This window comes from Cherax quadricarinatus, chromosome 38 (genome assembly GCF_038502225.1).
Source record: "Cherax quadricarinatus isolate ZL_2023a chromosome 38, ASM3850222v1, whole genome shotgun sequence".
Taxonomy (NCBI): Eukaryota; Metazoa; Arthropoda; class Malacostraca; order Decapoda; family Parastacidae; genus Cherax; species Cherax quadricarinatus.
The window spans coordinates 3380844-3407203 of NC_091329.1; the positions used below are offsets into that span (position 1 = coordinate 3380844).

The 26360-nt window shown below is 44.7% G+C and overlaps 1 protein-coding gene across 4 annotated transcripts in view; it reads right to left on the reverse strand.

Annotated features, from left to right (window-relative positions):
* Window positions 1–26360, reverse strand: part of LOC128692987 (T-box transcription factor T-like) — an 86689-nt gene that overhangs the window by 11342 nt on the left and 48987 nt on the right. For 2 of the 4 annotated variants that reach the window (XM_053782405.2, XM_053782408.2), the window contains exons 1-4: window positions 18835–19258; window positions 7584–7679; window positions 7056–7224; window positions 399–533 (exon numbers count right to left, since the gene is read on the reverse strand). In XM_053782405.2, the coding sequence (XP_053638380.2) occupies window positions 399–533; window positions 7056–7224; window positions 7584–7679; window positions 18835–19064 (630 nt within the window). In that variant the 5' untranslated portion in view covers window positions 19065–19258. Of the gene's footprint in view, window positions 1–398; window positions 534–7055; window positions 7225–7583; window positions 7680–18834; window positions 19259–26360 lie in introns of those variants that run through there. The other 2 variants (XM_053782406.2, XM_053782407.2) reach the window with 1 other exon arrangement.

Consider the following 26360-nt stretch of genomic DNA (forward strand, 5'->3'; position numbering starts at 1 on the left):
ATCTTTAAGGCTGCTTGTAGCTTATTCACCACCAGTGAAGAACATTTAATACATAAAACAGAGATTAAACTTTCGTTGTATATACACTGAGAGTTATACTTACACCTCTTGGTGTATGTATCCTGTGATGTACGTGGGAATGATGGTGTATCAGTGGTTTTGGTTGTGTATGAGTGGAAATGGGAGGGTACGAGTGGAAATGGTAAGGTATGAGCGGGAATAGTAGGGTATGAGTGGGAATCGTAAGGTATGAGCGGGAATGGTAGGGTATGAGTGGGAATGGTAGTGTACGAGTGGAAATGGGAGGGGTATGAGTGACACTTCCCTCTTCACTCCTGCTTTATTTTTGTGCTATTGTAGATACAGGAGATAAAAAAAACCGTTAACATAGTACTGACCTCCTCGTTCTGATAGGCGGTGACGGCGATGAACTGACACTCAGGAAAGGAGTGGCAGGAGATAGTTCTCTGTTCTCCACCCACCTGAACCACACGCAGCCGGGGCTCGTACTTGTGAAGACTGTTGAGCATGATCTGTAGGGGGCAGGAGGTGACCTGAGTGGTGTTCATCTGAGCGGTGCTCACCTGAGCGGTGCTCACCTGAGTGGTGCTCACCTGGGTAGCTCAGGTGATCTCTAAGGCAGAGGAAGGTGGGGAGGGTGAGGTAGGGGAACGAGGAGGAGGTAAGGAAGGGAAGAGGCTAGGGGTAATTAGCCAAAATATTATGGGATAGAGACTTAGGGTGTTGATGGAGGGCCAGGGAAAATAATCCCTATACTCATCTAAATCCAGTGACTATAATTTGTTAAGTTAATTACTGACGCAGTTAAATCAATTATAATTTGCTAATATTTAAGAATCAAAATAAATAAATAATTCTTTTATATATAACTGTAAACAAGACATTATATTAAGAAATTTTTAGGTGACAGGATATATTAATATACTTAATAGTTATAATTATAACCATGATTTTTAAAGTGGTGGAGAGGTAAGCCAGCGGAAGGTCTCGGTCAGATGACCAAAAGCTCCAGCTGCGGGTCATCATATGACTAAGACTCACGTCAGGAAACACTTGTCCTGTTTCCTAACATACCTTACCTTACAAGATCTATTACAAAATTCCGTCAAGAAATTCAAAGTTGCAGGTTTTAGACGAGATGTGTTACTGCGATACAAAAATAACGAATGATGTACATAGGCTATTCTTCAATGACTAGGCTGCGCCCTTGTTAAGTACGTTCGTACAGGTACACATAAATACAGTTACACAAATTATCATACATGGTAACATGTGTATATTAAGCTAGAATAACTCTCCCCCCAAAAGTCAACGTGATTTATTTGTACTGGAGATTAATGTTTGCTAGGAAAAATTCTCTCCGGCACTTGGAACTATTGCAAAACGAACCCCACAGAATTATTCTTGGCTATCTTAAAACCGCCTCATTAACTAAGAACTATAGCAACCCTGTCTGAGTTAGACATAACTGGGCGTCTACGCTGAAGACTGAATTGTTTGCCATCCTGTCTTCACTAAAGCCAACTGACTCACATAATGATTAACAATATGCTCATTGCAGAAGCCAGATATCAATACTAAAAAATAGAGAAACTTCAACTAATGTATCAAACAGCAAATTACTCCTTCATGATAAAGTTGATAAGCTGGCCAAAGAAAGTACCCTGAAGGAGAAAGTAAATATAACTTTGGTATATCTGTGTCTAGCATTAGGAGAGAAGTAAATACTGAAAGTGAATGTCAAAGGAATGCAGTTAGAAGCCTGAGTAGATCTATCACTATGGTAACAAGAACGTAGATAAGCATGTCGACGGGAGCAATTTGTAATGTGAACACTGACTGATGTAGTAGGCTTAGGCTGGTTACAAGTACTTCTAAAAGTTGTAGAAGCCAGGCTTAGGCTTGGTTACTAGTACTTCTGACAGCTGTAGTAGCCAGGCTTAGGCTTGGTTACTAGTACTTCTGACAGTCTGGAAGATACACACATCAAACCAAATACAAAGTATGTGGTCAGTCCTATGGTCACTACCTTGAACACTATGTGCCTTAATTGTCCACTTACTGAGGAATATAGAAATATGACAGTGTGTGCTATAGACAGTATAATAACCTATGTGATATATCAAGGTATTTTATTAATGAAAATAAGATACCAGACATATTAAGCAAATATCCTAATTATGAATGGAACAGATAACTACAGATATAAATCCAAATAATTTCCGTGATTTATATCTAAAGGATGGACACAAGGTGCACAATAAACTAACCACTACCCTCCAATGGATGGATATGAGATACACAATAAACTAGCCACTACCATCCACAGGATGGATATGAGGTGTGCGATAAAGCAGTTGCGTTTGCGGCAAAATCTTGTCCTACACCTGTTACACCTATACCTGCTACTCCTACATCTGTTATTCCTGCACCTGTAACACACGCGGAAGCATCTAGATAAGGTGTGAAGAGGAACGTACGATGGGTGAACGAACAAGGGCAAAAACAGTGAACGAAATCGTGGACAAGGCAGTAGTTACGAAGTAGGAAGAAAGTGTAACGAGCGAGGGGACAAGGGAACGACTGTGAGCGACTAGAGAACGACTGTGAACGACTAGGGAACGACTGTGAACGACTACGGAACGGCGAACATGGTGGGGTGGAGCGGCCACAGTGTACGTTCAGGGTGTGACTATCCCTCGCTGACCTAACACCTCACAGTGTAAACACAACTCTCTCTCATACACACACACACACACACACACACACTAGTGTTCGTATTATTATTATAATCAAGGGGAAGCGCTAAACCCGTAGGATTATACAGCGCCTGGGGGGGGGATGTGGAAGGCATTCAGGCTTAATTCGGGGAACTGGAGCACAGATTCAATTCCTTAAATCAAGAGCCCCTCACCAACATCAAGGAACCTTCCCTGAGGGGATATACTAGTGTTCGTAAGGAAGACTGCTGTCAAGATTGTATACGTAAATTGTAAACATTTAGAAGGACACCTGACCAGCACTTCCTGCCTTAACATGACGACTTAATAAAGTTCCGGTCCGCTTTATTGAGCTCCCGGAAAGCGATCGTTGGGGGAAATTTACTGAAGTTGTAAACTGATGTCATTAAAAAAATGCAAAATGGTTGGGTGAACAGCGTAATAAATGTGACAGGCACGGGTGGCCCCCAACACGGATAGGGGCTCACTCGTGCTGTGGCCCACAGAAGAGCACCGGACACAGCGCTGACACAATACACTGCTCCAAGCACTTTAGTCTGGTGCTCTGTGAAGAGCTAAGTGATTTACAGTTTTACAAGGGATAGAGAGTGTGCCGGGGAGGGACACTAGTGCCAGCGGTGGGTTGTAAACTGCCACAGACCAGAGCAGAGAGCCAGCGGGCGGTCTTCCTGACCACACCACCAAACCTCACCACTAACGCAACGATACGAGATACGTTGTTTTTACCGAGCCAGTTAGTGATCGCTACGGCAGGATTTACAGCGGTTGTTCAGCTCTGAAGCATGTGACAACAAACCCACGAGAACTTGATTTATTATAACCCAAGACCGAATGAGACCGAATGATAGATAGGGAAGAGGAAGTGAGGGAGGGCATGGACCACATGTGGAGGGCCTCTGGACCACCAGTGGCCCAGTGTCATCGACCATAAACTATGTGCATGCACCCTCCTCCTCCATTATGTTTACAGCAGTCCACTGCCCTTGTTTTCTGAAGATCTTAATTACTGAGCGTCGCGGTGCGTCCATCCAGGCGCAGGAACGTCAGTTGGTGGTGGTCGTACCCAGGGTGTGAGGGAGGGCAACACCTACAACAGTGTTCTCACAACAAGAGTAACTACCATCTAAATAGTTTAGAAACTCGAAAAGTTGGAGATTGACACACTTAGGCTGCGGTTCGTACGTTGGGCTACGTGCGGCCAGCAGTAACAGCCTGGTTGATCAGGTCGTGATTCCTGGAGTTTACCTGGAGAGAGTTCCGGGGGTCAACGCCCCCGGGGCCCGGTCTGTGACCAGGCCTCCTGGTGGATCAGAGCCTGATCAACCAGGCTGTTGCTGCTGGCTGCACGCAAACCAACGTACGAGGCCTGGTCATGGACCGGGCCGCGGGGGCGTTGACCCCCGGAACACCCTCCAGGCTGAGGGACTGATTACCTCAAACTCGTCCTTATCTTCCACCGTTTTTCTCTGTAATGGACTGAAGAAGCCAATTACTTGGATTAGGATAGAAGGTCGCAAGATTCTTTTACACACGTACAAGCATCTTGTACACTGGAGGTGAACGCAAGGGAGTAACTCACCCATGGTAAGGTGAACGCAAGAGAGTAACTCACCCAGGGTAAGGTGAACGCAAGAGAGTAACTCACCCAGGGTAAGGTGAACGCAAGAGAGTAACTCACCCAGGGTAAGGTGAATGCAAGAGAGTAACTCACCCAGGGTAAGGTGAACGCAAGAGTAACTCACCCAGGGTAAGGTGAACGCAAGAGAGTAACTCACCCAGGGTAAGGTGAACGCAAGAGAGTAACTCACCCAGGGTAAGGTGAACGCAAGAGAGTAACTCACCCAGGGTAAGGTGAACGCAAGAGAGTAACTCACCCAGGGTAAGGTAAACGCAAGAGAGTAACTCACCCAGGGTAAGGTGAACGCAAGAGAGTAACTCATCCAGGGTAAGAAAATCAGAATGCAGATGTAATATACACAGACTTTGCAAAAGCATTTGACAAATGCGATCATGGCGTAATAGCCCATAAAATACGTGCTAAAGGAATAACTGGGAAAGTGGGGAGATGGATCTTCAACTTCCTAACAAATCGAACACAAAGAGTAGTGGTCAACAGAGTTAAATCGGAGGCTGCCACTGTGAAGAGCTCTGTTCCACAAGGCACAGTACTCGTCCCCATCTTATTCCTTATCCTCACATCAGACATAAACAGAGATATACACCACAGCACCGTATCATCCTTTGCGGATGATACTAGGATCTGCATGAGGCTGTCATCTGCTGAGGACGCGGTTAACCTCCAAGAAGATATAAACAAAGTTTTCCAGTGGGCAACGGTAAACAATATGATGTTCAATGAGGACAAATTCCAACTACTCCGTTATGGAAAACTGGAGGAGATAATAACTAGAACAGAGTATACTACTGACTCCGGCCATACAATAGAGCGGAAAAATAATGTAAGGGACCTGGGAATACTAATGTCTGAGGATCTCACTTTCAAGGATCACAACAGTGCCACGATCGCACGTGCAAAGAAAATGATAGGATGGATAATGAGAACTTTCAAAACGAGAGATGCCAAGCCAATGATGATCCTTTTCAAATCACTTGCTCTCTCTAGGCTGGAATACTGCTGTACATTACCATCTCCATTCAAAGCAGGTGAAATCGCAGATCTAGAGAGTGTACAGAGATCCTTTACTGCACGTATAAGTTCTGTCAAGTACCTTAACTACTGGGAACGCTTGGAAGTACTTGACTTGTACTCGTTGGAACGCAGGAGGGAGAGATATATCATAATCTACACTTGGAAAATCTTGGAAGGAATGGTCCCAAATCTGCACACAGAAATCACTCCCTACGAAAGTAAAAGACTGGGCAAGCGATGCAAAATTCCCCCAATAAAAAGTAGGGGCGCCATTGGTACACTAAGGGAAAACACCCTAAGTGTCCGGGGCCCAAAACTGTTCAACAGCCTCCCATCAAGCATTAGAGGAATTGCCAATAAACCCCTGGCTGCCTTCAAGAGAGAGCTGGACAGATACCTAAAGTCAGTGCCGGATCAGCCGGGCTGTGGCTCGTACGTTGGACTGCGTGCGGCCAGCAGTAACAGCCTAGTTGATCAGACCCTGATCCATCGGGAGGCCTGGTCATGGACCGGGCCGCGGGGGCGTTGATCCCCGGAATAACCTCCAGGTAAGGTGAACGCAAGAGTAACTCACCCAGGGTAAGGTGAACGCAAGAGAGTAACTCACCCAGGGTAAGGTGAACGCAAGAGAGTAACTCACCCAGGGTAAGGTGAATGCAAGAGAGTAACTCACCCAGGTTAAGGTGAACGCAAGAGAGTAACTCACCCACGGTAAGGTGAACGCAAGAGAGTAACTCACCCAGGGTTACCTGGAGGTTATTCCGGGGATGAACGCCCCCGCGGCCCGGTCCATGACCAGGCCTTCCGATGGATCAGGGCCTGATCAACTAGGCTGTTACTGCTGGCCGCATGCAGTCCAACGTATGAGCCACAGCCCGGCTGATCCGGCACTGACTTTAGGTATCTGTCCAGCTCTCTCTTGAAGGCAGCCAGGGGTTTATTGGCAATTCCCCTAATGCTTGATGGGAGGCTGTTGAACAGTTTTGGGCCCCGGACACTTATGGTGTTTTCCCTTAGTGTACCAATGGCGCCCCTACTTTTTATTGGGGGCATTTTGCATCGCCTGCCCAGTCTTTTACTTTCGTAGGGAGTGATTTCTGTGTGCAGATTTGGGACCATTCCTTCCAAGATTTTCCAAGTGTAGATTATGATATATCTCTCCCTCCTGCGTTCCAACGAGTACAAGTCAAGTGCTTCCAAGCGTTCCCAGTAGTTAAGGTGCTTGACAGAACTTATACGTGCAGTAAAGGATCTCTGTACACTCTCTAGATCTGCGATTTCACCTGCTTTGAATGGAGATGTTAATGTACAGCAGTATTCCAGCCTAGAGAGAGCAAGTGATTTGAAAAGGATCATCATGGGCTTGGCATCTCTCGTTTTGAAAGTAAGGTGACCGCAAGAAAGTAACTCACCCAGGGTAAGGTGAACGTAAGAGAGTAACTCACCCAGGGTAAGGTGAACGCAAGAGAGTAACTCACCCAGGGTAAGGTGAACGTAAGAGAGTAACTCACCCAGGGTAAGGTGAACGTAAGAGAGTAACTCACCCAGGGTAAGGTGAACGCAAGAGAGTAACTCACCCAGGGTAAGGTGAACGTAAGAGAGTAACTCACCCAGGGTAAGGTGAACGCAAGAGAGTAACTCACCTGACCGTTACCGTTGGTCTTGTTGGTAAGCTTCACCTTGGCGAAGGAAACAGGTTCCTTCATCCAGTGGGAGCCGAAGTTAGGTGAGTCTGAGTGGATGTAGATGGGTGAAGGTGGTGGGTTCTCTGGCTTACCACCTGGCACCCACTCTCCGTTCACGTACTTCCACCTACGTAAGATAAGATTTTATTATTATTATTATAAGTAATTATTATTCTTATTATTATTATTATAAGTAAGTATTATTATCATTATTATTATTATTATTATTATTATTATTATTATTATTATTATTATTATTAGTGAAGGTATTTAAGCTGATCATTGACTTCACTGAGAACGTGTTCACCAAGACAAAGGTTTCAAAGTTCTCGAAGAAGTTATAAGAGGCTTCTAATACATTTCTAGTAAGATTTTAAAGTGGTTTGAAAACACATATAAGAGGGTTTCAAAACATTTTTAAAGGGTTTCAAACCTATAACTTCTAAGAGGGTTTCAAATCTGACCAGGTCTCAGAGGGCGACTCACCTGTGTGTGTCGATCTGTACAAACTCCAGAAGGATAGAGTACATGGCAGCAGCCTCCAGTCCTCCCACTGTTACCTTCACCACTGGGAACATCCTCCTGGGGAGGACAAGAACATCATCACATTAGAACAATAGAACGTTAGAACATCATATTAGGCACTAAGACTGGCACTAGTGACCTGTACCAGGGTCACTAAGACTGGTACTAGTGACCTGTACCAGGGTCACTAAGACTGGTACTAGTGACCTGTACCAGGGTTACTAAGACTGGTACTAGTGACCTGTACCAGGGTTACTAAGACTGGTACTAGTGACCTGTACCAGGGTCACTAAGACTGGTACTAGCGACCTGTACCAGGGTTACTAAGTGACCTGTAGGGTCACTAAGACTGACTAGTGACCTGTACCAGGGTCACTAAGACTGGTACTAGTGACCTGTACCAGGGTCACTAAGACTGGTACTAGTGACCTGTACCAGGGTCACTAAGACTGGTACTAGTGACCTGTACCAGGGTCACTAAGACTGGTACTAGTGACCTGTACCAGGGTCACTAAGACTGGCACTAGTGACTTGTACCAGGGTCACTAAGACTGGTACTAGTGACCTGTACCAGGGTCACTAAGACTGGTACTAGTGACCTGTACCAGGGTCACTAAGACTGGTACTAGTGACCTGTACCAGGGTCACTAAGACTGGTACTAGTGACCTGTACCAGGGTCACTAAGACTGGTACTAGTGACCTGTACCAGGGTTACTAAGACTGGCACTAGTGACCTGTACCAGGGTCACTAAGGCTGGCACTAGTGGCCTGTACCAGGGTCACTAAGACTGGTACTAGTGACCTGTACCAGGGTCACTAAGACTGGTACTAGTGACCTGTACCAGGGTCACTAAGACTGGTACTAGTGACCTGTACCAGGGTCACTAAGACTGGTACTAGTGACCTGTACCAGGGTCACTAAGACTGGTACTAGTGACCTGTACCAGGGTCACTAAGACTGGTACTAGTGACCTGTACCGGGGTCACTAAGACTGGTACTAGTGACCTGTACCAGGGTCACTAAGACCAGCACTAGTGACCTGTACCAGGGTCACTAAGACTGGTACTAGTGACCTGTACCAGAGTCACTAAGACCAGCACTAGTGACCTGTACCAGGGTCACTAAGACTGGTACTAGTGACCTGTACCAGTCACTAAGACCAGCACTAGTGACCTGTACCAGGGTCACTAAGACTGGTACTAGTGACCTGTACCAGTCACTAATGCTGGCACTAGTGGCCTGTACCAGGGTCACTAAGACTGGCACTAGTGACCTGTACCAGTCACTAATGCTGGCACTAGTGGCCTGTACCAGGGTCACTAAGACTGGTACTAGTGACCTGTACCAGGGTCACTAAGACTGGTACTAGTGACCTGTACCAGGGTCACTAAGACTGGTACTAGTGGCCTGTACCAGGGTCACTAAGACTGGTACTAGTGACCTGTACCAGGGTCACAAAGACCAGCACTAGTGACCTGTACCAGGGTCACTAAGACTTGCACTAGTGACCTGTACCAGGGTCACTAAGACTGGTACTAGTGACCTGTACCAGGGTCACTAAGACTGGTACTAGTGACCTGTACCAGGGTCACTAAGACTGGTACTAGTGACCTCTACCAGGGTCACTAAGACTGGCACTAGTGACCTCTACCAGGGTCTCTAAGACTGGCACTAGTGACCTGTACCAGGATCACTAAGACTGGCACTAGTGATTTGTACCAGGTTCACTAAGACTGGTACTAGTGACCTGTACCAGGGTCACTAAGACTGGTACTAGTGACCTGTACAAGAGTCACTAAGACCAGCACTAGTGACCTGTACCAGGGTCACTAAGACTGGTACTAGTGACCTGTACCAGAGTCACTAAGACCAGCACTAGTGACCTGTACCAGGGTCACTAAGACTTGCACTAGTGACCTGTACCAGGGTCACTAAGACTGGTACTAGTGACCTGTATCAGGGTCACTAAGACTTGCACTAGTGACCTGTACCAGGGTCACTAAGACTGGTACTAGTGACCTGTACCAGGGTCGCTAAGACTGGTACTAGTGACCTGTACCAGGGTCACTAAGACCAGCACTAGTGACCTGTACCAGGGTCACTAAGACTGGTACTAGTGACCTGTACCAGGGTCACTAAGACTGGCACTAGTGACCTGTACCAGGGTCACTAAGACTGGTACTAGTGATCTGTACCAGGGTCACTAAGACTGGCACTAGTGACCTGTACCAGGGTCACTAAGACTGGCACTAGTGACCTGTACCAGGGTCACTAAGACTGGCACTAGTGACCTGTACCAGGGTCACTAAGACTGGCACTAGTGACCTGTACCAGGGTCACTAAGACTGGCACTAGTGACCTGTACCAGGGTCACTAAGACTGGCACTAGCGACCTGTGCCAGGATCACTAAGACTGGCACTAGTGACCTGTACCAGGGTCACTAAGACTGACACAAGTGACCTGTACCAGGTTCACTAAGACTGGTGCTAGTGACCTGTACCAGGGTCACTAAGACTGGCACTAGTGATCTCTACCAGGGTCACTAAGACTGGTACTAGTGACCTGTATCAGGGTCACTACGACTGACACTAGTGACCTGTACCAGGATCACTAAGACTGGCACTAGTGACCTGTACCAGGGTCACTAAGACTGTTACTAGTGACCGGTACCAGGGTCACTAAGACTGGCACTAGTGACCTGTACCAGGATCACTAAGACTGGCACTAGTGACCTGTACCAGGGTCACTAAGACTGGTACTAGTGACCTGTACCAGGGTCACTAAGACTGGCACTAGTGACCTGTACCAGGATCACTAAGACTGGCACTAGTGACCTGTACCAGGGTCACTTAGACTGGCACTAGTGACCTGTACCAGGGTCACTAAGACTGGTACTAGTGACCTGTACCAGGGTCACTAAGACTGGCACTAGTGACCTGTACCAGGGTCACTAAGACTGGTACTAGTGACCTGTACCAGGGTCACTAAGACTGGCACCTCTACTCTATCAACCAAATTTCAATCACTAACAGACACTGTAGTTCTGAGGTGTATCTACACTGCCTCTCAGTATGTATACACTGAGGAAAGAGAGAGAGAGAGAGAGAGAGAGAGAGAGAGAGAGAGAGAGAGAGAGAGAGAGAGAGAGAGAGAGAGAGAGAGAGAGAGAGAGAGAGAGAGAGAGAGAGAGAGAGAGAGAGAGAGAGAGAGAGCAGACGAGGTGAGAGGGGCGGCGGCAACAACAAAGTAACAGTTTATTGCTCACTCTCACCTGAGGCCACTATTAGGCTTGTTATAAAACCTCTCTCTCTCTCTCTCTCTCTCTCTCTCTCTCCACCCGTGTATTCCCAAGCGGATTACCTTCAAACCCTTGCTGGCACCTCCTTCAGGTGCCAACGTCTTACGGCGGTGCACCGGAGCCACTACCACGTCCGACCCTGACCCCAGGAGCCGACCAACCCTAGTAAACGAACCCGAGTAAACGAACCCAAGTAAACGAACCCGGAACCGCCGGAATAGTGGGGAGGTAGCGGGGGCCTGAGAAATCGTGAAGGCTACTCTGAGAGCAATGTTACCGTAAGTTACCTTCAAGGTAATGAACGGTCGTAACAGTGTAGGAGATACCAGGTAGAGATTATATGTAACCTGGGATTACACACACACACACACACACACACACACACACACACACACACACACACACACACACACACACACACACACACACACGAGCTATGACTCGACCCCTGCAACCACAATTGAGTACACGATGTGAAACTAATGAGGAGAATACAAACGGACGAGGATCAGGTAACCCTAGAAGGAGAGCTGGACAGGCTGCAAGCCTTATCCGACAAATGGCTCCTGGAGTTTAACCCCCAGCAAGTGCAAAGTTGTGAAGCTTGGGGAAGGACAAAAGAGACCGCAGATGGAGTACAGGCTAAAATATCAGAGACTGCAAAACTCACTCAAGGGAAAGGATCTTGGGGTGAGCATCATACCGAGTATATCTCCTGAGGCGTACATCAACCAAATAACTGTTGCAGCACACGGGCTTTCCGACATGTAAGTATGGAGTCATTCAAGACACTGTATACCGTGTACGTCAGGCTCATATTGGAGTACGCAGCACCAGGATGGAACCCACACCTAGTCAAACACATTAAGAAATTAGAGAAAGTGCAAAAGTTTGCAGCAAGACTAGTCCCAGAGCTGAGGGGTTTGTCCTACGAGGAGAGGTTAAGGGAACCCAACCTGACAACCATGGAGGACAGGAAGGATAGTGAAAAATATGATAACATATAAAATACTGATAGGACTTGAGAAGGTGGGCAGGGACAGAATGTTTCAGAGATGGGACACACCAACAAGGAGTCACACCCGGAAGTTGAAAACTCAGATGAGTCACAGTGATGTTACGAAGTATTTCTTCAGTCACAGAGTTATCAGTAAGTGGAATAGCCTGAAGAGTAATGTAATGGAGGCAGGATCCATACATAGCTTTACGAAGAGGTACGATAAAGCTCATGGAGCAGGGAGAGAGAGTGGACCTCGTAGTGACCAGCAAAGAGGCGGAGCCAGGAGCTATGAAATGACCTCTGTAACCACAATTAGGTGGGTACACACACATACATTAAATAACAAGCCGTATGTCTATCGACATGTGCCTTTGACAGCTAGTAACTAACACACACACACACACACAAATAAGAGAGTTCCAGACAACCATAGCACAGTGCGTGTATTCATCTATATGTGGGTTCAGGGGTCGAATCACAGCTCCTGGCCTCGCCTCTTCGCTGGTCACTACTACCTGGAGGTTACCTGGAGGTTATTCCGGGGATCAACGCCCCCGCGGCCCGGTCCATGACCAGGCCTCCCGATGGATCAGGGCCTGATCAACTAGGCTGTTACTGCTGGCCGCACGCAGTCCAACGTACGAGCCACAGCCCGGCTGATCCGGCACTGACTAGGTCCACTCTCTCTCTGCTCCAAACAGCCTTATCGTGTGCATGTGTGTGTACTCACCTAGTTGAGGTTGCGGGGGTCGAGTCCGAGCTCCTGGCCCCGCCTCTTCACTGATCGCTACTAGGTCACTCTCCCTGAGCCGTGAGCTTTATCATACCTCTGCTTAAAGCTATGTATGGATCCTGCCTCCACTACATCGCTTCCCAAACTATTCCACTTACTGACTACTCTGTGACTGAAGAAATACTTCCTAACATCCCTGTGATTCATCTGTGTCTTCAGCTTCCAACTGTGTCCCCCTGTTACTGTGTCCAATCTCTGTGTGTTTGTGTGTGTGTGTGTTTGTGTGTGTGTGTGTGTGTGTGTTTGTGTGTGTGTGTGTGTGTGTGTGTGTGATCACAAGGAACCCTGGTATTATCAACACACAATCACAACAAAAACAGGACCCGGGTTCCATATTCATCAGGAGGCGCAGAGCTGGAGCCTCACCACAACATAAATGGACAGGATAAATACATTACGCAAATTAGTCGCATGGAAGAAAATTAACAGTATATTGACGCCACTCTTAAAAGGGGCCATATAATGGTCGCTTTTTTTTTATTATATTTCCAGCTGCTGTAGACGCCAGACCATACTTACACACACACACACACACACACACACATACACAATACTCAGATTGAGATACTTAAAGCGTGGAATAGGATAGGAAGATAAAATTGTGAGAGGAATAGATACTAAGAGAGGGGAATAGATGGAAGAGAACGTTTGATAAACATCTAAAGGATTTCGAGAGTTTTCAAACTCCCGGAGCCCGGTCCTGGGCCAGGCTTATCTGCCTAATTAACCAGACTAAAAGTATTTGTGTAGTTTCCTCTTGAAGACTTCTATACTTGTCCCAGCAGTGTTTATGATATCTTCTGGTAAGATGTGGAATAGTCTGGTACCACGGATGTTGATATAATGTTCTCTTATTGTGTCCACGGTGTCCCTGCTTCCTCTGGTTTTCTTTTATATTTTCTCCCATATCTCTCACTCCAGGATGTTGTTATATCAAGTTAAACATAGACACGTTAGATAATAAGTGTAACACTCATATATTAACTAACAACAGTAACACTCATATATTAACTAACAACAGTAACACTCATATATTAACTAACAACAGTAACACTCATATATTAACTAACAACAGTAACACTCATATATTAACTAACAACAGTAACACTCGTATATTAACTAACAACAGTAACACTCGTATATTAACTAACAACAGTAACACTCATATATTAACTAACAACAGTAACACTCATATATTAACTAACAACAGTAACACTCATATATTAACTAACAACAGTAACACTCATATATTAACTAACAACCGCAACACTCATATATTAACTAACAACAGTAACACTCATATATTAACTAACAACAGTAACACTCATATATTAACTAACAACAGTAACACTCATATATTAAACCATACCCCGGCCGGGATTGAACCCGCGGTCAGAGAGTCTCAAAACTCATATATTAACTAACAACAGTAACACTCGTATATTAACTAACAACAGCAACACTCATACATTAACTAACAACAGTATGAAACTTTAACTTTCTAAGAAATAGAACACAAAGAATAATCTTAAACAGAGTTAAGTCGGAAGCTGCCGCAGTGAAAAGTTGTGTTCCGCTAGGCACAGTACTCGCTCCCACGCAGTTCTTCGTTCTCATATCTAACAAGGACGGACGTAACCCATAGCACCGTGTCTTCCACTGCAGTCGATACTAGAATTTACTTGAGAGTGTCATTCACTGAGGACACTGTAAATATCCAAGCGGATATAAGCCAAGTCTGCCATTGGGCCGCAGAAAACAATATGAAGTTCAATGATGACTAATTTCAGTTAACTGTGGAAAACGTGAGGAAATAAAAGCTAGATTGCAGTCTGAAACAAATTCTAACCAGTCAATACAGTGGAAAAGCTAATGCGCAGGCCTTAGGAGTGATATTGTAAGAGAATCTCACCTTCAAGGATCACAACAGAGTCATTATCACAACTGAGAGGACAATAATAGGAGTGATAATGAGAACCTTCAAAACTAGTCAATGATGATCCCATTTAAGTCACTTGTCTTCTCCAGGCTGGAATACTCTGTATAAAACAGCTTCTTTTAAAGCAGGGGAAATTGCAGACCTAAAGATTGCACAGAGAACCTTCTCTGCAGGTGAAAGTACAGTGAAGCTCCTTAATTACTAGGACCGTTTGAAGTTTCTTGATATGTACTCCTTGAAACGCAGGCGAGAAAGATGCATCATAATTTACTCCCACCAGCCGTAAGGGAAATTACCAAGAGACCCCTGGTTGCTTTCAAGAGGGAGCTGGACAGATACTTTAATTCAATACTGGATCAACCGGGCTGTGGTTCGTACATTGGACTACATGCGGCCAGAAATAACAGTCTAGTTGATCAGGCCTTGATCCACCGGGGGGGCCTGGTCGTGGACCGGGCAACGGTGGCGTTGATCCCCGGAACACCCTCCAGGTATACTCCAGGTGGGAATCCTAAAGGAGCTTTTCCCAAATCGTCACATAAAAATCACTCCCCACGAAAGCAAAAGACTCGGCAGACGGTGCCGAAAGTACGAGTGTCTTGAGTACACAGTAAGAAAACACACTAAAGTGTCAGGGGCCCAAGACTGTTCAGCTGCCTCCCAGCGTATATAAACAATAATACCAATAGACCCCTGACTGTTTTCAAGGGGAAACTGGAAAGTTACCTAAAGTCAGTACTTGACCAGCCGGGCTGTGGTTCGTACGTAGGATTGCGTGCGGCCAGCAGTAACAACCTGGTTGATCAGGCCCCGATCCACAGCGTGGCCTGGTCATGGACCGGGCCGCGGGGGAGTTGACACCCCAGAACACCCTCCAGGTAGCAGGTAACAACAGTAACACCCATATATTAACTAACAACACTAGCACCTATATATTAACTAACAACAATAACACCCATATATTAACTAACAACAGTAACACCCATATATTAACAATGGTAACACCCATATATTAACAACAATAACACCCATATATTAACAACAGTAACACTCACATATCAACTAACAACAGAAGCACCCATATATTAACAACGGCAACACCCATATATTAACAACGGCAACGCTCCTATATTAACAACAGTAACACCCATATATTAACAGTAACGCCTATATATTAACAGTAACACCCATATATTAACAGTAACGCCTATACATTGACAGTAACACCCATATATTAGCAACAGTAACACCCATATATTAACGGCAACACCCATATATTATCAACAGTAACGCCTATATATTAACAGTAACGCCTATATATTAACAGTAACGCCTATATATTAACAGTAACACCCATATATTAGCAACAGTAACACCCATATGTTAACAGTAACACCCACATATTAACATTAACACCCATATATTAACAACAGTAACGCCCATATATTAACAACAGTAACACCCATTAACAACAGTAACGCCCATATATTAACAACAGTAACACCCATATATTAACAACAGTAAAGCCCATATATTAACAACAGTAACACTCATATATTAACAACAGTAACGACCATATATTAACAATAACACTCATATATTAACAACAGTAACGACCATATATATTCAGCAGTAACACCCATTTATTAACAACAGTAACACCCATATATTAACAACAGTAATACCCATATATTAACAGTAACACCCATATATTAACAACAGTAATACCCATATATTAACAACAGTAACACCCATATATTAACAACAGTAATACCCATATATTAACAACAGTAACACCCATATATTAACAACAGTAATACCCATATATTAACAACAGTAATACCCATATATTAACAACAGTAATACCCATATATTAACAACAGTAACACCCATATATTAACAACAGTAATACCCATATATTAACAACAGTAACACCCATATATTAACAACAGTAATACCCATATATTAACAACAGTAATACCCATATATTAACAACAGTAACACCCATGTATTAACAACAGTAATACCCATATATTAACAACAGTAATACCCATATATTAACAACAGTAACACCCATATATTAACAGCAGTAACACCCATATATTAACAACAGTAAAACCCATATATTAACAACAGTAACACCCATATATTAACAGCAGTAATACCCATATATTAACAACAATAACACTCATATATTAACAACAGTAATACCCATATATTAACAACAGTAACACCCATATATTAACAGCAGTAACACCAATATATTAACAACAGTAAAACCCATATATTAACAACAATAACACTCATATATTAACAACAGTAATACCCATATATTAAGTAACATCATTAACACTGTTAAATTAAGAAGCAACAGTAAGAGCCACATAGTAAGAAGTAAGAGTCACACAGTAAGAAGTAAGAGCCACACAGTGAGAAGAGCTACACAAAAAGAAGAGCCACACAGTAAGAAGAGCCACACAGTAAGAAGAGCCACACACTAAGAAGAGCCACACAGTAAGAAGAGCCACACAGTAAGAAGAGCCACACAGTAAGTGAGCCACACAGTAAGAAGAGCCACACAGTAAGTGAGCCACACAGTAAGAAGAGCCACACAGTAAGAAGAGCCACACAGTAAGAAGAGCCACACAGTAAGAAGAGCCACACAGTAAGAAGAGCCACACAGTAAGAAGAGCCACACAGTAAAACACAGTAAGAAGAGCCACACAGTAAGAAGAGCCACACAGTATAAGAAGAGCCACACAGTAAGTGAGCCACACAGTAAGAAGAGCCACACAGTAAGAAGAGCACACAGTAAGAAGAGCCACACAGTAAGTGAGCCACACAGTAAGAAGAGCCACACAGTAAGAAGAGCCACACAGTAAGAAGAGCCACACAGTAAGTGAGCCACACAGTAAGAAGAGCCACACAGTAAGAAGAGCCACACAGTAAGTGAGCCACACAGTAAGAAGAGCCACACAGTAAGAAGAGCCACACAATAAGAAGAGCCACACAATAAGAAGAGCCACACAGTAAGAAGAGCCACACAGTAAGAAGAGCCACACAGTAAGAAGAGCCACACAATAAGAAGAGCCACACAGTAAAAAGAGCCACACAGTAAGAAGAGCCACACAATAAGAAGAGCCACACAATAAGAAGAGCCACACAGTAAGAAGAGCAACAAAGTAAGAAGAGCCACACAATAAGAAGAGCCACACAGTAAGAAGAGCCACACAGTAAGAAGAGCCACACAGTAAGAAGAGCCACCTAGTAAGAGCCACACAATAAGAGCCATACAGTAAGAAGAGCCACACAATAAGAAGAGCCACACAATAAGAAGAGCCACACAATAAGAGCCACACAGTAAGAAGAGCAACAAAGTAAGAAGAGCCACACAATAAGAGCCACACAGTAAGAAGAGCAACAAAGTAAGAAGAGCCACACAATAAGAAGAGCCACACAATAAGAAGAGCCACACAGTAAGAAGAGCCACACAATAAGAAGAGCCACACAGTAAGAAGAGCCACACAGTAAGAAGAGCCACACAATAAGAAGAGCCACACAGTAAGAAGAGCCACACAGTAAGAAGAGCCACACAGTAAGAAGAGCCACACAATAAGAAGAGCCACACAATAAGAAGAGCCACACAGTAAGAAGAGCAACAAAGTAAGAAGAGCCACACAATAAGAAGAGCCACACAGTAAGAAGAGCAACAAAGTAAGAAGAGCCACACAATAAGAAGAGCCACACAATAAGAAGAGCCACACAGTAAGAAGAGCAACAAAGTAAGAAGAGCCACACAATAAGAAGAGCCACACAGTAAGAAGAGCCACACAGTAAGAAGAGCCACACAATAAGAAGAGCCACACAGTAAGAAGAGCCACACAGTAAGAAGAGCCACACAGTAAGAAGAGCCACACAATAAGAAGAGCCACACAATAAGAAGAGCCACACAGTAAGTAGAGCAACAAAGTAAGAAGAGCCACACAATAAGAAGAGCCACACAGTAAGAAGAGCCACACAGTAAGAAGAGCCACACAATAAGAAGAGCCACACAGTAAGAAGAGCCACACAGTAAGAAGAGCCACACAGTAAGAAGAGCCACATAGTAAGAGCCACACAATAAGAGCCATACAGTAAGAAGTAAGAGTAAGATGAGGCAGCATGATGGTGACAACTAACCTGCCAGACTTAGTAACAATCATCTCATTAGTGAGTGCTTGGAAGCGTGTCCACAACTCACAGTCTTCAAGAATGACTGATGCTTCCATTCCTGAAGATGTGCTCATATGTTGCTGTTGCTGTTGCTGATGCTGGTGTTGCTGCTGCTGTTGCTGCTGCAGCACCTCCGTCTTGATCTTGCCGCAACCTTCAGAACTCACCATCTTTTGCACATTCTCCGTTTTCAACATTTTGTCGTAAAGCCGCGGCGGTGCCGTTTGGAGAAGCGGTGTTTGCGGGTAAATCCAAAAGCGTATACGCCACTGTGTGTGTGTTTTTCACGAGAATACACTAAAGGTAATGGAGATAAGTTTGAGAGATGCGGTCGCCAGAGTGCTGCTACTCCGTCTGCCTCACTAGTCAAGCCGCCTCTCATTCAACACCTTGACAGTCTCACTGTTATATTACACCGCAGATGTCATCAGGATGTCGCATCCTTGCCTGCGTCCTGACCCGCCAATCACGACCCCACCGGGGGTTCTGGTTTAGCCAGTCGCAGGGCTCCGTTGGCGTCCTTCCCGGCCAATCACAGAGCTCCATAAATCCACATATATGTGACTGGCTGCGGTGTGGGAGGGGAAAGCCAGTAACGTGAGGTGTGTGGTTCAGGGCTCCTCCCTCACCCTCCGGCTAGCGCCCTAACACTCACTTAGTGCCTGGAAATATTGGAGTGTTGGGCAGAGGACAACTTGTTGACGCGAGGCTTCAAATCTGAACTTTTAGCACGGCGATCAGTGGCTAATGAAGGGTGGGAAAGTTTGTAAGATTATACCCAGCAGTAGCAGCAGCTAACAAGTGGAAAGAAGTTACTTTGTCTGACTTTGGGGTTATCCTAGGTGATTTACACATATGTTACAATCAATAAAAACACTGCGACTAGCCGGGGGATCCAACCCGTGTTGTTTTAGCTCGCCTCATGGTGAGCGAAAATTCACGACGCTCTAACCCACTGGACTATACAATCCTACAAAGATCACGCAACACGGGTTCGATCCCCCGGTTAGCCGTAGTGTTGTTATTGATTAAATACCACTCGTTCGTGGTTACAATATATGCCACTATATATGATGACTACTTTTGTGTACCTGTACCTAAATAAACTTACTTATGTTCTCCTGACTGACGCTCGTGGCTCCTAATCTGCATTTTAATAAAATTAAATAACCATATTTTTAGGTTAAATTTGCAGATGTTACACGCTGATGTTTTAAATATTTACAATGAATGAATTCAGCACAATTTTTTTTTTTGACGTCCAGTGGTGAAAAAAATAATAAGCTGAAGTCTTCTCCAGGCTGAGGGACTCACCAGCTAAAATACTTTTTCTCCAAGGTTGATGGACTGATTACATCATCTTAATTTCACTACTACACCTGCTGTCTCTGTATGTGACTGAAGAAGCCTACTGTATAGGCGAAACGTTTCATCAATAAAGATACCTAACTGTTGCAAATATATCTTAATCATCAATTTGTTATTTTATACTATTATCAATACAAGGTATTGTTGACTGGTGATGAACAGGTTACCTGGTTTGACGCTCTTTAAACCCACCTTAAATTAACAAAAAAAAAATTATTAATATTTTTTGTCCCACAGTAAAATGATTTACCCAGGTAACAAGAGTGTGTATGATTCATGGCAGGAGTGAGTCTCGTAGTCGTGGAACAACACAATATGCTGCTGCTGCTGCTGCTGCCTTCTGCAGCTCACAGGAAGGCAGCATAAGTTAACGACAGAGAGGTGACAATGGGATTAATTTCCGTGTCAGGTATAAACTCGCCTCACTTGAGTAAGCTCTTACTATAAGAATTCTGAGAACCGTTGAACCCGTGTGAGTCATTCAGAGAGCATATTCTCCTCTTCTTTATATATATATAGATGTATATATATATATATATATATATATATATATATATATATATATATATATATATATATATATATATATATATATATATATATATATATATATATATATATATATATATATATATATATATATATATATATATATATATATATATATATATATATATATATAGTGTGTGTGTGTGTCATGCATTAATATTATAATAATAATAATAATAATTATTATTATTATTATTATTAGTAGTAGTAGTAGTAGTAGTAGTAGTAGTATTGTGTGCTGATCACGTACATCAGTAACTGTACTTGACAGCTCCCGACTTCCACCTATCTGTAACTTGTACAGCCAACCCTGTCAAAGGAGCTCTTGATCCAAGGAACTGAAGCTACCCTCTTCCCTTTCCAAGGATCAAAGCTCATCCCCCCCCTCCACCTCCCTCCCAGGGGCGCTACCTGCCTGGGGAGGAACTTGGTCATTCTTCCCAGAAAGAGAATTTAGTCTCGCTTCATGCTAGCTCTTCCCCTTAGTACCCAGGCGTTCTGTGATGCTCCTTACGGGTTTGGCGCGTCTCCCATCAATGTGATAATAGTGTGTGTGCTGCTAGCGTGTGTGGGCGCGCATCCAGCACGTATTTGCGCTTCAAAGGGGTGTGTGCGCGCGTTACGAAGGTCAGAATTACGCCGCATAATCAAATGGGACCTCACAGCCTCACCGTCTTGACACCTGTACTTCTGTTACTGCTCCTTCTCTCTTACCATCCTTCTCTCTCTTTCCTCTCCTCCTTTTTCTTCTTCTTCTTCTTCCTCCTCCTCCACTACCACTCACACAAGCAACCTTTAAGACGCACGCAAGTACCCCTGTCTTCTAATAACACGTTTATTTCTCCCCTATAATATACCTTATCCATAATTATTATCGCATTTGCTTTGTCTGCTTTCGTAAGGTGACGTCTGAGATCTTTCCTTAATTCATAGTATGACTTAGCAAATCTTTGAGGACACTTGTGATGCAGAGGTCCGAGATTTGTTCAGACCTGTCTTGATGATAGGTGATCAGTCCCTCAGTCTTGATGATAGGTGATCAGTCCCACAGTCTTGATGATAGGTGATCAGTCCCTCAGTCTTGATGATAGGTGATCAGTCCCCCAGTCTTGATGATAGGTGATCAGTCCCCCAGTCTTGATGATAGGTGATCAGTCCCACAGTCTTGATGATAGGTGATCAGTCCCTCAGTCTTGATGATAGGTGATCAGTCCCACAGTCTTGATGATAGGTGATCAGTCCCACAGTCTTGATGATAGGTGATCAGTCCCTCAGTCTTGATGATAGGTGATCAGTTCTTGATGATAGGTGATCAGTCCCACAGTCTTGATGATAGGTGATCAGTCCCACAGTCTTGATGATAGGTGATCAGTCCCCAGTCTTGATGATAGGTGATCAGTCCCACAGTCTTGATGATAGGTTGATCAGTCCCACAGTCTTGATGATAGTTGATCAGTCCCCAGTCTTGATGATAGGTGATCAGTCCCCCAGTCTTGATGATAGTTGATCAGTCCCACAGTCTTGATGATAGGTGATCAGTCCCCCAGTCTTGATGATAGGTGATCAGTCCCACAGTCTTGATGATAGGTGATCAGTCCCCCAGTCTTGATGATAGGTGATCAGTCCCAGTCTTGATGATAGGTGATCAGTCCCACAGTCTTGATGATAGGTGATCAGTCCCACAGTCTTGATGATAGGTGATCAGTCCCACAGTCTTGATGATAGGTGATCAGTCCCCCAGTCTTGATGATAGGTGATCAGTCCCACAGTCTTGATGATAGGTGATCAGTCCCCCAGTCTTGATGATAGGTGATCAGTCCCACAGTCTTGATGATAGGTGATCAGTCCCACAGTCTTGATGATAGTTGATCAGTCCCACAGTCTTGATGATAGGTGATCAGTCCCTCAGTCTTGATGATAGTTGATCAGTCCCACAGTCTTGATGATAGGTGATCAGTCCCACAGTCTTGATGATAGGTGATCAGTCCCACAGTCTTGATGATAGGTGATCAGTCCCACAGTCTTGATGATAGGTGATCAGTCCCACAGTCTTGATGATAGGTGATCAGTCCCACAGTCTTGATGATAGTTGATCAGTCCCCCAGTCTTGATGATAGGTGATCAGTCCCACAGTCTTGATGATAGGTGATCAGTCCCCCAGTCTTGATGATAGGTGATCAGTCCCACAGTCTTGATGATAGGTGATCAGTCCCACAGTCTTGATGATAGGTGATCAGTCCCACAGTCTTGATGATAGTTGATCAGTCCCACAGTCTTGATGATAGGTGATCAGTCCCCCAGTCTTGATGATAGGTGATCAGTCCCCCAGTCTTGATGATAGGTGATCAGTCCCCCAGTCTTGATGATAGGTGATCAGTCCCACAGTCTTGATGATAGGTGATCAGTCCCACAGTCTTGATGATAGTTGATCAGTCCCACAGTCTTGAGGATAGTTGATCAGTCCCACAGTCTTGATGATAGTTGATCAGTCCCACAGTCTTGATGATAGGTGATCAGTCCCCCAGTCTTGATGATAGGTGATCAGTCCCACAGTCTTGATGATAGGTGATCAGTCCCCCAGTCTTGATGATAGGTGATCAGTCCCACAGTCTTGATGATAGGTGATCAGTCCCACAGTCTTGATGATAGTTGATCAGTCCCACAGTCTTAAGGATAGTTGATCAGTCCCTCAGTCTTGATGATAGGTGATCAGTCCCTCAGTCTTGATGATAGGTGATCAGTCCCTCAGTCTTGATGATAGGTGATCAGTCCCCCAGTCTTGATGATAGGTGATCAGTCCCACAGTCTTGATGATAGGTGATCAGTCCCACAGTCTTGATGATAGTTGATCAGTCCCACAGTCTTAAGGATAGTTGATCAGTCCCACAGTCTTGATGATAGTTGATCAGTCCCCCAGTCTTGATGATAGGTGATCAGTCCCACAGTCTTGATGATAGGTGATCAGTCCCCCAGTCTTGATGATAGGTGATCAGTCCCACAGTCTTGATGATAGGTGATCAGTCCCACAGTCTTGATGATAGGTGATCAGTCCCACAGTCTTGATGATAGTTGATCAGTCCCACAGTCTTGATGATAGGTGATCAGTCCCCCAGTCTTGATGATAGGTGATCAGTCCCACAGTCTTGATGATAGGTGATCAGTCCCACAGTCTTGATGATAGGTGATCAGTCCCACAGTCTTGATGATAGTTGATCAGTCCCACAGTCTTGATGATAGTTGATCAGTCCCACAGTCTTGATGATAGTTGATCAGTCCCACAGTCTTGATGATAGGTGATCAGTCCCCCAGTCTTGATGATAGGTGATCAGTCCCCCAGTCTTGATGATAGGTGATCAGTCCCCCAGTCTTGATGATAGGTGATCAGTCCCCCAGTCTTTATGATAGGTGATCAGTCCCCCAGTCTTGATGATAGGTGATCAGTCCCCCAGTCTTGATGATAGGTGATCAGTCCCCCAGTCTTGATGATAGGTGATCAGTCCCCCAGTCTTGATGATAGGTGATCAGTCCCCCAGTCTTTATGATAGGTGATCAGTCCCCCAGTCTTGATGATAGGTGATCAGTCCCTCAGTCTTGATGATAGGTGATCAGTCCCTCAGTCTTGATGATAGGTGATCAGTCCCCCAGTCTTTATGATAGGTGATCAGTCCCCCAGTCTTGATGATAGGTGATCAGTCCCCCAGTCTTGATGATAGGTGATCAGTCCCCCAGTCTTTATGATAGGTGATCAGTCCCCCAGTCTTGATGATAGGTGATCAGTCCCACAGTCTTGATGATAGGTGATCAGTCCCCCAGTCTTGATGATAGGTGATCAGTCCCTCAGTCTTGATGATAGGTGATCAGTCCCACAGTCTTGATGATAGGTGATCAGTCCCTCAGTCTTGATGATAGGTGATCAGTCCCTCAGTCTTGATGATAGGTGATCAGTCCCCCAGTCTTGATGATAGGTGATCAGTCCCTCAGTCTTGATGATAGGTGATCAGTCCCTCAGTCTTGATGATAGGTGATCAGTCCCTCAGTCTTGATGATAGGTGATCAGTCCCTCAGTCTTGATGATAGGTGATCAGTCCCTCAGTCTTGATGATAGGTGATCAGTCCCACAGTCTTGATGATAGGTGATCAGTCCCTCAGTCTTGATGATAGGTGATCAGTCCCTCAGTCTTGATGATAGGTGATCAGTCCCTCAGTCTAGATCAGAGTGATCAAGACTGAGGGACTAATTACCTCACCTTTCACTGTCTTCCTCAGTCTCTGCATTGCAATGGCAAAAAAAAAAAACTGCCACTAATGATCGAAACGTCTTCATAATAAAAACATCAAGGTGTTGCACATAATTATTAATCACAACCTTGTTACTTGGTATCCCACACGGATTTAACGCTCTCCACGTGAGAATATAATGGGAGGAGAGTCTTGAAGACACAGTGTTGGAGGGGGAAACATCGCGCGACTTTTCGGCTCCTCGCTCTTTATCAAGTCTTGTATTTCAGTTATAACCATCGAAATATTTAACGTATCTGATGATGATGATGATGATGATGATGATGATGACGATGATGATGATGATGATGATGATGATGATGATGATGATGATGATGATGATGATGATGATGATGGTGATGATGATGATGATGATGATGATGGTGATGATGGCGATGATGATGTTGATGATAATAATAATGATGATGATGAGAATTATAGTGATGAGAATGAATACTGATGGTTGTCAAGTTGTTAGACATGACATTAGAGAGAGAGAGAGAGAGAGAGAGAGAGAGAGAGAGAGAGAGAGAGAGAGAGAGAGAGAGAGAGAGAGAGAGAGAGAGAGAGAGAGACAGAGAGAGAGAGAGAGACAGAGAGAGAGAGAGAGAGAGAGAGACAGACAGACAGAGAGAGACAGAGAGAGACAGAGAGAGAGAAGAGGTAGTGGAAGTTGGAGGTCCTAGTCTGAGGATTGGGGGGGGGGAAGGAGGAGGGGATTAAAACTAGAGGGAGGGGAAGAGGGGGAAGGGAAGGAGGGAGGGGAAAAGACGGGAGGGGGAAGAGCACATCGAGATTCGTAAGGTTCTAATGTTAAACACAAACACTGCCTCGTCTGGTGTGTGTGTGTGTGTGTGTGTGTGTGTGTGTGTGTGTGTGTGTGTGTGTGTGTGTGTGTGTGTGTGTGTGTGTGTGTGTGTGTGTGTACTCACCTAGTTGTACTCACCTAGTTGAGGTTGCGGGGGTCGAGTCCGAGCTCCTGGCCCCGCCTCTTCACTGATCGCTACTAGGTCACTCTCCCCGAGCCGTGAGCTTTATCATACCTCTGCTTAAAGCTATGTATGGATCCTGCCTCCACTACATCGCTTCCCAAACTATTCCACTTACTGACTACTCTGTGGCTGAAGAAATACTTCCTAACATCCCTGTGATTCATCTGTGTCTTTAGCTTCCAACTGTGTCCCCTTGTTACTGTGTCCAATCTCTGGAACATCCTGTCTTTGTCCACCTTGTCAATTCCCCTCAGTATTTTGTATGTCGTTATCATGTCCCCCCTATCTCTCCTGTCCTCCAGTGTC